Raw genomic sequence first — 12,401 nt, forward strand, 5'->3', positions numbered from 1 at the left:
CTTTGCGATTAATACTGTTGTAAAATTTGCGATTCTTAAAGACCATCTTTATATTTGAAAATGTACTTTTAGTTTCATGAGGTATCTATTGCATTTACTTGATTTGCATGTAAAATACAACCGTTGTACGACGTATATAATGTGTTACGAGCGCTTTCTGAGGTTTGGAGTAATTTCTCTTTGCGGAGAACAAAGCGCGACGGGGATCGTGTTTACTGACAGTTCAGCAGAAATACAAACAGCCCTCCCACCCTTAACCGACTACCTAAATAGCCGATCTTTTAAATCCCACTTTAGTTTTATTGGAGAATAATTCAGTAAGTGAATTATCTCGCTCAGAGAGAAGGGCGGGAAGAAACCGAGCGTAACCGCTTTTCTCTATTCCGGATTTCCTTCTTGCGGTAGAGTACTCTCTATTGTGCATCTCTCTCTCTCTAGGGGTGGAGCACCCTCCGATACGCGTATCGCCCATCTCTTTATTATTTGTGCAGATATACTCGTATTCTTGCGCCATTTATTATGTAGGCTGCGTGGGGGAAATCTGAAAAGGGAAACTGCGGCGAACGCTTCGGAATGGCGCGGTACCCACTCCAAGCCTCGGCACCCTGGACCCGCCTGGGACCACATTCCTATGGAGAGTACTAGTCCAACGCGAACAATGCCTGTAGATCGATAAACGCGGACATCTATTGCAAGATCAAAATATTTTACCGAAAACCCGAAGTTTCACGCGTAAAACATAAATGGTAATTAGTTAGTTTTACGAGCGATTCAAAATTAAGTCAGAATTATTTTTAACAAAAATTTAATTCGTAAAATAAAATTCGTTTTAAGGAACAAAGTAATTGATTCCTGACGAGTTTTCAAAATAAAGCAAACAAATACTTACTCGAGCACGTTCGCATACAGCCTATAACAATAAATCCAACGAGTATAATATAATAGAGACAGAATTGATTGTTTTCCCCGAAAGCCTCGAAAGTGAGAGTTGCGAGCGAAGTCGCCTGCTGACTGCGGGGGTGGGGAGGTGGCTCGGGGGATGAAAGCTCTTAATATTGACGTCCGTGTAGCACGCAGGAATGCGTGAGGGGAGACTAGATTTGTGTCGGGGAAAGCGTTGGTCCACAAGGGAAAGGGATAAATAAAAGCTTTCAGAATACGTACACGGAAGGACTCGGCGGCGTCGAGAGTCGAGGCTGGCAAATAGTATAAAGAGAAAACGAGATATTTTTATAGGCAAGTTTCAAACAACACGTGTCCCTATAGATCTTTTATATAAGTGCCTTATTACTTATATGCCCCGCGCGTCACATCGAGCCGCCACGGTAGGCCGCCCGTAGCCGACTCCGAGCGAGGAAGGCCCGCAGCTCGCCTCGCCTCGCGCCGCACTGTGGCGCGCCCCGCTTTTCATTACAAACGCTGCACTCTGGGACCTTCTCTCCTCGAAGTAGGGTAGTTTGGAAAAATATATTTCATAATAAATATACCGAGCAGTGTGTGCTACGCGCGTGGGGAGTTTATTGCTAGAACATTCACTCCACTTCATCGATTTTAGGTCTTGTCAAATATGCACATCGTAATAATTCTCCCCTATTTTTCGGATTGTTTTTAAGTAATTTAACCAGTTTCGATTCCTTAATATAACGTTTATTTCGGTTAAAAATTAAAACGCAAAAATGGCGTTAATTTTGAATGTTACATTTTTTTATCTGTAAACGCAAGTTTAGGGTCCATCTACAAACCTTTTATTTCGTAATAAAACAACATGGCAAATAAACTTCCCGCCGCACTTAGAGTCGGAGAAGGATAGCCGTATTTTTAATAAAAACAACGTTATCAAACATTAGGGCTGCTGATGAATATAAAATAGCTTATTTCGAGAAATGCTGCGATATTAAATTGTAATGGAGCCAACATGCGTAAACTGCCCGGAGCGTTTTAGGGTTTGTAACGAGCGAGATAAAAATCAGAATTTAAGCCCAGGAAACGATGATTTCGGTAATGAATGAAAATAATTTGGCGGATAAGTATCTTAATTCTCCCCTTCGGTCTCCCTAAAAGCCAGAGCTGTGAGCATTAAGTGAGGGAGAGTGGGCCGGGGTGTGAATTTCATTATACCGTTCAGAGAGCCCCCAAACGTTATTTGATGGGTCACGACTTACTTAGATGCCCCTCTATACGCACAGGGTAAACAAACCTTACTTTGTACCCTTCAATATATTTTCAAATATTACTTACCTAACAAATTCAATGTTAATCAGAAATACTACCAGCCTTGCTTTAACTTATTTTTATCCTTAAATTGACATTTTGAGAAGAAATTTATTAAGCTGTTTAAATGTTCATACGTTACAATCAATATGAGAAATTGAAATCGTGTTTTAAAGTAGAAAATAGGTCTAGTAATAGAAATAAAGAAAAAATCACAACACAATAACGGTTTAAAGCTTTTGTATACGCTCTGTAGGCATTATAGCTCTCAGGGTTGCTCCGGCGTTTGGCTTCAAATAAAAGCCAGGGGGTGAAATAAGAAATAAAGACGAAGGGGATGCAGAGGGCCACAAGTGGTGTTTTCACTTTGCTAATCGGATAACCACTCTGCAAATGGTTCATTGCGAAGCAATCGCGATTTCTTTATTAGATTTTAAGCTTATCCCTTCGGTAAACTAATAATAAAGACATACGGTTTTAGGGACAATATGCTGGGAAATCGGAGAGTATCTTTAATGTGTAGATTACTCAATAATCTAACTGACGTTTACATTGCTTATGAAAAACTGCGAACAAAAGTTTTTTGTTCAGTTTACAGAAAGCGGTTCTCATGAATTTATAAATATTAAAACCACTGCTCGATTTCTTCAATAACCTAATGACAAAGTATAACGTAATACTACCAACCGAGTTTAATCAATGGAGTCCATTCGCGTTTCTGATCGCAAGTATAAAATGTTTTCATGAATGATAAAAACCAGATTGTAGATGAATAGTCAGCCGGTAACATTAATTAGCGTTCTTCAAGCAGCGCGATATGTTCGCGCAGAGCTAGCGGGGTACAGCCGAATATGTATCGGGGGACAGATTGATAGTCCTCTTCGACGTTTCGCTATTCCAAGTATGCGGACTTGTGGGAGGGGTGGCTATCCCAGCCAGAGACACTATTAAAAAGAATTATTGGGAATTAAGAATCCAAATGGGCATTCAAATGAAGCGTACGAATATACGAGCGCATGTTAGCAGTTACCACACGCTGTGTGGACTGAAGCCAGCCAACACGCTGTCTCCGCAGGTCGGGCCATTCATCAATACCGGCGGGGCACTTACTTCATTTCCTAATAATGTTTGTTTAAGCCTTTCGTTCTTTATTTGAAATCCCATCATGTTTTTATTTCGTCCGATGGAAATATTCTTATAACTCCATAAGTGTAAACAAATTTCGCCCGTTGTTCCTACCCGCAAGAGTGGTTGATTTGAAATATACTCGAATTCCGTAATTCAAATTACGGTCAGATAGCTAGTGATGATGTGTGCTGGGTGCGGTCGCCATATTCAAACTTCCTTCTGTTATTTACCATCTGCTTTTATTATAAATTGAACGGATCGCAGATTAGACAACATTCCTATTCCGGGGTCGATTGAATTATTTTAGAATAAATATTAAGCGTCGCTTGTCGCGAAACATTTGTCATTTGATCATAAATAGTTAGAAAGCCAATTTTGATCCCTGCGAGTTGTTCCATTCCGTGAGCGAGGTGACTTGACTAGTGTTATTCTCGATACAGATTCCATGCACCATGTGAAATCCGAGCGCCAACTGCAGCTACTCCAGCATCACGACAAACCGCTTGATGACGATGATGACCTTACAGATGACGAGCGCAAGTCGGAGGAGATGATGGGCCAGCACCACCACCATTTGCAGCACGCGCACGCGCATGCCGGGCACGCCGTGCACGCCGGGCACGCGCACCCGCACCAGATGCTAGGCTACGGCATGAAGGAGGAGCCGCGCGGGCCCGACTGCGGCGTGCCCATCCCGGCCACCAAGCCCAAAATCTGGTCGCTGGCGGACACGGCGGCCTGCAAGACGCCGCCGCCGCCCCCGCAGGGATGGCCCGCCCACTACCAGAACTTCGCGCTGCCGCAGGGCGGCTACTACGGGCGCGGCTTCTTCCAGTCGGGAAACGGGCAGCAGTCCTGCGCGCACCCGGCGGGGTTTCCGGAGCTCCAGACGGACACCCCGCCGCAGACTCCACCGAGTATGAAGCTGCCGGCTGCAGCGGCGCCGTTCGGCAGCGGTGGCAGTAGCGCGCAGGGCTCCTCCCCGCGGCCCTCACGGGACGACTTCCACCCCGACGCCGCCTTCAAGCCCTTCTACAAGAGGTGAGTCCCACTTCCCCTCATTTACTTCCCACTTCGTTTCACCTATCCTTGTTGCCTCTACTTACTTTAAGCTCACTTTGATTACTCCCGTATCTCGAGTAAATATTTCTTCAACTTTTGTTTTCAGCTCCCAGCAACTCACTAACGGTTTCGTCTCACCAGTCTGAGGAAGATTCCGAGTCTCTTAAGGTAAGGAATTATTTACTTTATCGCTCGAACCTTTCCATCATAAATCGTAAATAAATCTCGGCCATGTATTCCGTTCCCGGATTCAATGGCCCGTGCGCGAGTCGCTATTATTTAATTACCCACATTATTTCTGAATGTGTAAACGAAACTTGAAATGTATCAAGCGGAAGACATAAAAAAACAAGTCGGAGGAGGTTTAAGAAAAATATCCCAGTCAGCACATACAACAGTCTAATGAATACGTCTGCATGCAGCTCGGGGTCTCCCATTAAACTATGGACACTCCGGTTTCTAAGTCAAATAAAAAAATTCGAAAAAACGACGTTCTTGTAGACCCGCCGTGAAGTTATTGTTTCCTGTTGTGTCCTCAAAACTGGTACCATTATTTCACTGCGGCCAGAATATGGTGTCAGATTTTTATACGAGGGACCGCGCGAGATTTCCAGCGAGATAAGAAAAACCTCCAAAGCGTACATTCATTAGGCGGAGTTCACATAACTGCTCTCCACCCGAACCTCGAACTAGTGTTAACTTCTCACAGAAAACCAAAAAGGTTTTTGAATATTTTAACTTAAATACTTGGCTGGTTTTTACCAAATACATTATTTTTTAAACTTAGCTTAGAGGGACTGCAATTTTTTTTTGTACATGTATTTGATAGGTAGGTAATCATTATGCGACGATGAAATCTCAGCAGGATCTAAATGAGTTGAACGTAATTAAGCTAAATGTCAAACTAAGAGCTGTCCGCTTGAAGCTTGATAAAATCTGTCTGAGGTGAAAAAACTTGCTTTAAACTGTCCGTGTTAATACCATCAATGGGAAAAAATACTGTCAAGTGGTCATTGGTTGGGTCGCGTCATAATTATTCTGAATGAAAACAAGTTTTAGAGTATCAAATGTGTTTCATTAATAATCGAGGCCCATTCAAGAGTTGGGGTCCATTCATCCGGCCTTAGTTCTTTCGTCGTGTTCAGTTTTCACCCATATTCCTGTTTGTCTGAGAATATATTAACGCGACATTCAGACTTAAGATAAGAGGAGTGGCAGACCGAATAATTCGACATCCTGAATGAAACCTTAAACCTCGTTTTAAAATACGTGATTGGAAGGAACCTCTTTAAAGAGTTTTTCTTACAACCTTGCCATATTGACAAAACAAAAATAACGTGGAAACTCACACAGAAGTGAATAATACCTAATTTATAAAATCCAGGTAAATACATAAAATTATTTTATTGAATCGAAAATAAAATGAAATAATTTTATTGCCTTTTAAATTACTGGTAACACCAATTTACTACATATTCATAAATCTGATTCATATTATTCAGTACATAAATAATTTGTTTCACACTTATTTGGTTTGAGTATATTTACGAAATACAATATTAAATTAAATTGGAAAAAAAAATTTTGATACCGATGGGATTATACTTTATGACTTCGCCATGCTTTATGGAGATTAAACAATTTATGTAAAAAAAGAAAACTATTTATTAAAAAAATAAATCTACTCAAACCTTTAGTTTTCTTTGTATAAACCATAAAACTACATTATGTATTTAGTACTTTTTACATTGGGCCTTCGGTTTCATTGTTTCGTAGTTACTGCTGGGTTTTTGTGTCCCCGCGACCAGATCAGATCTCGCTCCATTTGTCACTGTCACCAAGGTGGCGATAGGACTTATCCCAAAGTGACAATAATATATCCAAACAGACTGGACACGCGTTAAAAGTTCTCAATAACCCCCTCTCGCCGAGACTCACCGCAGGCGGACAGTTAGCGCTTTGGATGAGAAGGATTAGTATTGTCCGAGGTCGGTTTGTTTCCCGCAGCCAGGCTGCGGTGGGCCCGATGCATCCTTTTCTCACACTTGTTTTATATGACTCTTTTTAAAACAACTTTGATCTTCAAACAAACAAGAAGTTTGGATCAAAGTCACCTCATCAAGGTTTTATCAACACTTTACTAACTCATTAATTTGTCGTATCATCTGATACAATTACTGGAGTGAACATTACATTTCTATAAACTCAGCATTAAAAAAAAGTTACATATTTGTTTGTAAGCTTTACATATTAAAATATAAAACAAAAACTCAAAACAATCTTCAACAGCGTACCTAAAACAACTCGATTCCCTTTTTTAACTAATTCATTATTTATGGCTAGATAAAACCCCCTTAAAAATGAAATATTCGGGTAAATCATAAAAACGCAAATATTTGTTTATAAAATCCAAAAAATCGTGAGTTTACACGCATAAGATACCATAATATCCAATAATAGTATAATTGTATTTTTTAAATCTGTTTTCCTCTTTATTAGTTTTACGCAAACATAAAGATCTTTAGACTGAATTTCGAGTTAAAACGCGGTAAACTTTTTTTGAACATTTTTTGGGCGAGCCTGAACGACCGCAAATATTTTCATGGGCTTAAGTGCATTCCTCAAGTTCTGAATCCGAAATCGCATAATATTGCCGTTGACACAAAAATGGAACTCGTAAAATTCAACCACTGCACAAAAAGCCCGCTAATTGAATATAAGATGAGACAATACCGACATTTGTTTTTAGCAAATTTAATATTCAATTATATTTCTGGCCAAATACCAATTGATTCATAAAACAGTCAAATTCTAGCATAAATAAATATAGTTAGAAAACATAATCAAACGCTTTTGACAACAAACAAACTGTCACGTCATTTCTCTGTAAGGGTAGGCAGAGAGGATAGAATGCCATATCACTCTGTCTTTGCATACATATCTCGCTTCGTCTACTTTTATAAATCCTCTCATGATTCATTATTCCATCTTCAAGTGTTTGTAAGATTTGATCGTACCGTATCTTTTTCGGTCTTCCTCGTTTTCTGCATCCATTAACATCGCATCGTAGATCATTTAGTCGTTCTTCCGCTGTCCTTTCGCTCTACACGTCCAAACCAACGCAGCGCCCCTTTTGTCGATAATGCTTGTCTCAGGCTTACATAGTGCACGGATCTCGACGTTTGTGCACCTATCATACATCGTTTTTCCACTTATTTGCTTGAGAGATCGAAATTCGACAGCATTCAGCCTACTTCGTCCAAGTCCATTCTTCGCTCCCCTGCATCAGGCTCGGCACCAGAACTCCACTGTGAACTGCTAATTTCGCGTCTTGCGACATCGTGTGTTCTTAATAATACATATTTCATTTAATGGCGAACAAATTACACCGTTTTAGTAATTACCCACATAATGTATTTTTATTGTATTTAATTTACGTAATTTAACGAGTTACAAGCGCATAAATATTTTTTTTCGTGCATTAAAAAATAACAGGCAAGCTAGTGTTTATCAAGTCTTCAGGCGTTTTAATTAACTGCTATAAAATAAAGAAAGAATAAATAAATTTTAATAAGTAGTACATATATAAAAACAACATTCTAAAACTCTTCAAATTGTTTATTGTATAATTGATATTTACGGCGAATAAAACTGTTTTTCAGTTTCTCATAAAAAAGCACTCGGTCCTTTTTTACAAGAAGCAGTTCCATGGAGCGGGAAGCATCCTTCGTTCTCGGAATAACAAACCTCTGTATTCTCAGATTTGTAACCATTTTTCTCCGAAACCAACCAAAATAATGTCCACAGGAAAGTCTTCATCGGTTTACCTAAAGTAATTGAAGAACTTTACAATTTTTTATTTACAATTCATATTTTATTTTATTTGTTATGAAATTTTAGACAGACAAGAATACGGTTTTCAATGTTAATACATATCTACATTTTGAGAATTATAAAAAGATTTTGTGTAAAAAAAACATATTACAACAGAAATGGACACCATTTTATAAACGGGAATATAGAAGTCTGGGCATCTTCAGGGCCTACGACCTGTCATTGGCTGGTTTAAGTGGCCACTTTACACACTGTATAACATTCACAATTCTGCCTATATTTGAACATCTTTATTCTATGAATGCTTCCATCTGTTGCTGTTTGTGAAGTTGAAGAGGTTCAGAGATTTCAATTTTTATACTTCTTTTTGCATCTCTGTTGTAATATGTCAATATTAACAGCTCCCTAGGGGGTTGAATTTTGTCAAATTCCAATCTTCTTGATTATAATAATGTTAGTCTGCGTTAAAGATAGGCCACAGTTTAAACATAATTGCGTAGTTTTCATTATATTAACACGTCGCGGATTATTGTAGTTAATTTTAAAAAAAATCGCATACATCCTAATTTTTCCTACAACGCAAAGTCAGATAACATTATCAAAATTACATTCTATTTAAGGGTTATATCTCCAAATAACGCTAGAGATTAGTAAGTTTAAATTTCATTTTGTATTAAAGGATCAGAAAAATTAACTTTTATTCTAAAATCAGTGTAAGAGTCCCGTCATCATCATTAAAGTGTTTGAAAAAGCAACACCAGTCTGTTTATTATTAAACATTAAATGTACCATTCTTATAAGTAATTATTAAAAATATCTCTGAATTTCATTAAAGACGCATCGTTATAATTTTTCAACATTAATTCGTTATTTATTTTATAATCCTAAATGATTAGGTCAAGAAGTTATTTAGGCAGGTGTTCTTCATGACACCTTGTAGCCCTTTGTTTGACCAGGACAGAGGTATATTATCTTTTGAAGGTAGAATAAGTCCTTCCAGTTAGAAGATGCTAATTCTCGCCCGGCATACGAGGGAGCGCTCGGTCTCCGAACTCGTAATTTATTGACTTTAAATTTTAATAACAGCATTAGACCTATCTTTGGATGTGCACACATAATAAATGTTTGTATTTTTTATGAACGGTAGTATCACCCGTCAAAAGAGATTTACAATCCTTATAACGCTGAATATTCTGGTGTTAATGAGTATTTTTCATTGAGTTACGAAATATTGATGACAGATTTAAAGACTGAGTTATAAATTTTATTAAAACTTTATTTATTTATTTATTATCATATTAAATACATAAATTTTACATTTTTACAACGTTGCTTTGATTATCTAACTATTGTTATTTACCCCAATCTTAGCCAGTTAAAAATATTTGTATTTAAAAAATAGTAATCAATACATAAAAAAATAAATAAAGGTATCAAACATAGCAAAAAATATATTTTAAAGCTCAAAAAATAAAATACCTAGCAAAAAATATGGCAATTTTTTTTACATGTTATATACATATAAAAACATATTTAAAAAAAACATAGTAAAATACACAGTAAAAAGAAAAACCATAAAAAAAATATAACAAAAGACGTGACAAATAAAAAAGGTGTATTTATATAGTAAAAACATTATTCAGTCTTTATTTTTTGCTTGTAGAATAATGTACAAAGTTTTCTTGTGAAAACTGATTTTATAATATGTTCTTAATATTAAATGACACGCAGTCTTAATAATTCAAAATTGATGTACAAAGTTCTACGCCATGGTATAGTAATTGATGATTTTAAAGGAATTTATAAGAATAACCCTAATTATTTAAAGGGCAGTAATAATAACTGTGACCGTTACTTATACACATGATATTGAACGTTTTTGACAAAATGGGTTATTTTATGGATTGTAATGGATATTTTTGGTTTGTTTCAGAAATGCAATGTAGCTGAGTCTTCTCTGCTCACCTCTTCTGGACCAGAAATCATCTCGGGGTGAGAAAAGCGAAGACTACAGCAATCAAGTGCGCGAAATAAGAAAATATGTTCACGAATATAAAAACAATCTATCTTTAATATGACAGTTCATCTTGTATGTGTTAAAAAATAGATGATTTGTGCAATTCATTGTTTATAGAAAATAAATATATTATATTTTGAATTTGTAGAGGTTTCAGTATTCACAGATACATTTTTTTATTACTAAAATATTATAATTACTACGGTCACGAACATTTTAAATAGTTAACTTTTATCACCGAATGCTTATAGTTATTAGAGTTAAGGTGGTTGTAAAAAGTTATTGCCATGAGCTAAGGGATGTTTTTATTATGAATCGGCACTACACGAGTGTGAATTTAGAGTACCTAAGTATGTCTTGTATAATTCCTACATTTATGTTATTTTGAATTTTAGAAGCATGCGTATGAATAAAATTGTACGAAAACTCAACAGCCGGGGACAAACTTCGCCCTTGAAGTGATTTTATGAAACTAAATACGAAACCTCCAAATTTTCGTAATTCATTGTAGTAAACACAAAGAGTAAATTAAGTCCTTAATCAAATGGACTGGTTTGACATGTTCGAGTCAAAATATTGAATTTAACAAAGGGACACGCTAAACCTAAAAAGATCCTCCTTATTTATGTGAAATGTTTGACAAATGGCTCACAAATATTGATATGTAATTAAGTTAGATGTAATTAATAGATAGGCACATTTCTTTAAAAGTTTAATTTTTCAACAGTCCCGTACGTAAAAATATAATATAAAATGTTGTATCATTTGATTTCGTGTAATACAAGTAGTTTAAAAAATAATTCCACAGCAATTACGGAAAGAAAAGGCATTTTTCTTTCTAAATAAAAACCTTGTATACAAAATCCTAATAAATGTACTACTAATTTACAATATATCGCATTATTTATAAAATAACTCAGTTTCTGCAACTTGTATTAGGGGAGGATCACATTATTTATTATTGATATACTGTGTAAAATTCCATTATTTGACGGAATGCTGTATTATATTGACCTTATGTACCAATATTAAGGGGTCTGTTTTGTGAACAACGAGTGCGATTAATAGAACCTGGAAAACATAGGTTGAAATCGAGTACAAATTTTTTACATGTCTAAAAATCGTACTTCATAATGTTTAGATTTAAAAATGAAAACTACAAGGTAAATGGAAAATTAGAAAAAATAGAAAATGCTTGCAACGTTTTTTAGTAGGTCCGATAAATTGTCAGTATTTTAATTTTAAACCAATTAAAATTAAGTTGAGGAGTGAGATTAGTTTCTACAATAAATTAAGTATATTTTGAAGAATTTGGAGATGTATAAAAATATTTTTAATCATATCTTTTTGATGAGGTAATAAACTAAGTGATAACAGATTTATACAGAATAAATTTATATTATTTCATCACTATAATATATTATAAAGGCTCCATTGTCTAAATTATTGACTTATATTCATGATTATTTAGACACTTATTATGTTTTATATTGGATACATTTTGTTACGATGAGGGTTCCATTGGTCGCATTTGTACACAAAATAAAAATAAATTATGTATTTAGAAACGAATGTAGAATATAATAAAAAAACTTTATTTCCAAAATCGTAAAATAATGTAGTTTGAGTTTTATTTAAAATAGAAAAACACATTTAAAACTACCATTTGAAATGTATTCTGAACGTAAAATAACAGTGTTCATAACATAATGCTCAAATATGGAGATACCTGCAATCGTTGGCTCAATACAATAATTTTTCAATTATCAAATAATCAAAATTCATTGATTTCGTCCATGTAAAAAAGTTATGGTAATGTTTTGGATTATGCAATGTTCAAAAACAATGTATTGACGTATTCCTCGAGGTCGTTATGTATTTATAGAATATCACAAACATTATAATTAAATACTATTATTTCTCGTTAATCGTTTTATTTTATTTTTCCACAACCCTCTTTTCAAAAAATCCTGTTTTTAAAACTGGAAACGTAAAGACAAAAACACTATGCCTACAAACCCAAACATATCAAGGTAATGTAATAACGTCAAACTGATGCCCTCGTAGTCTAATGGCTAAGAAAGATGCTTGTCTTACGTGCAGGGGCTCCAGGTTTGATTCCTGGTGAAGCTACATAATCGAAATATGA

At 35.9% G+C, this 12,401-nt stretch overlaps 1 protein-coding gene across 3 annotated transcripts in view; it reads left to right on the top strand.

Moving 5' to 3' along the window:
- LOC148284599 (homeobox protein caupolican-like) overlaps positions 1 to 12,180 on the top strand; it is a 167,919-nt gene extending 155,739 nt beyond the window's left edge. For 2 of the 3 annotated variants that reach the window (XM_088237671.1, XM_088237680.1), the window contains exons 5-7: positions 3,780 to 4,380; positions 4,508 to 4,569; positions 10,169 to 12,180. In XM_088237671.1, coding sequence (XP_088093797.1) covers positions 3,780 to 4,380; positions 4,508 to 4,547 — 641 coding nt within the window. In that variant the 3' untranslated portion in view covers positions 4,548 to 4,569; positions 10,169 to 12,180. The remainder of the gene's footprint in view (positions 1 to 3,779; positions 4,381 to 4,507; positions 4,570 to 10,168) is intronic. The other variant, XM_088237688.1, reaches the window with a different exon arrangement.
- The last annotated feature ends 221 nt before the right edge of the window (positions 12,181 to 12,401 follow it).

This window comes from Micrasema longulum, unplaced genomic scaffold, assembly GCF_059751315.1.
Source record: "Micrasema longulum isolate JH-2025_06_02 unplaced genomic scaffold, ASM5975131v1 h1tg000107l, whole genome shotgun sequence".
Lineage (NCBI taxonomy): Eukaryota > Metazoa > Arthropoda > Insecta > Trichoptera > Brachycentridae > Micrasema > Micrasema longulum.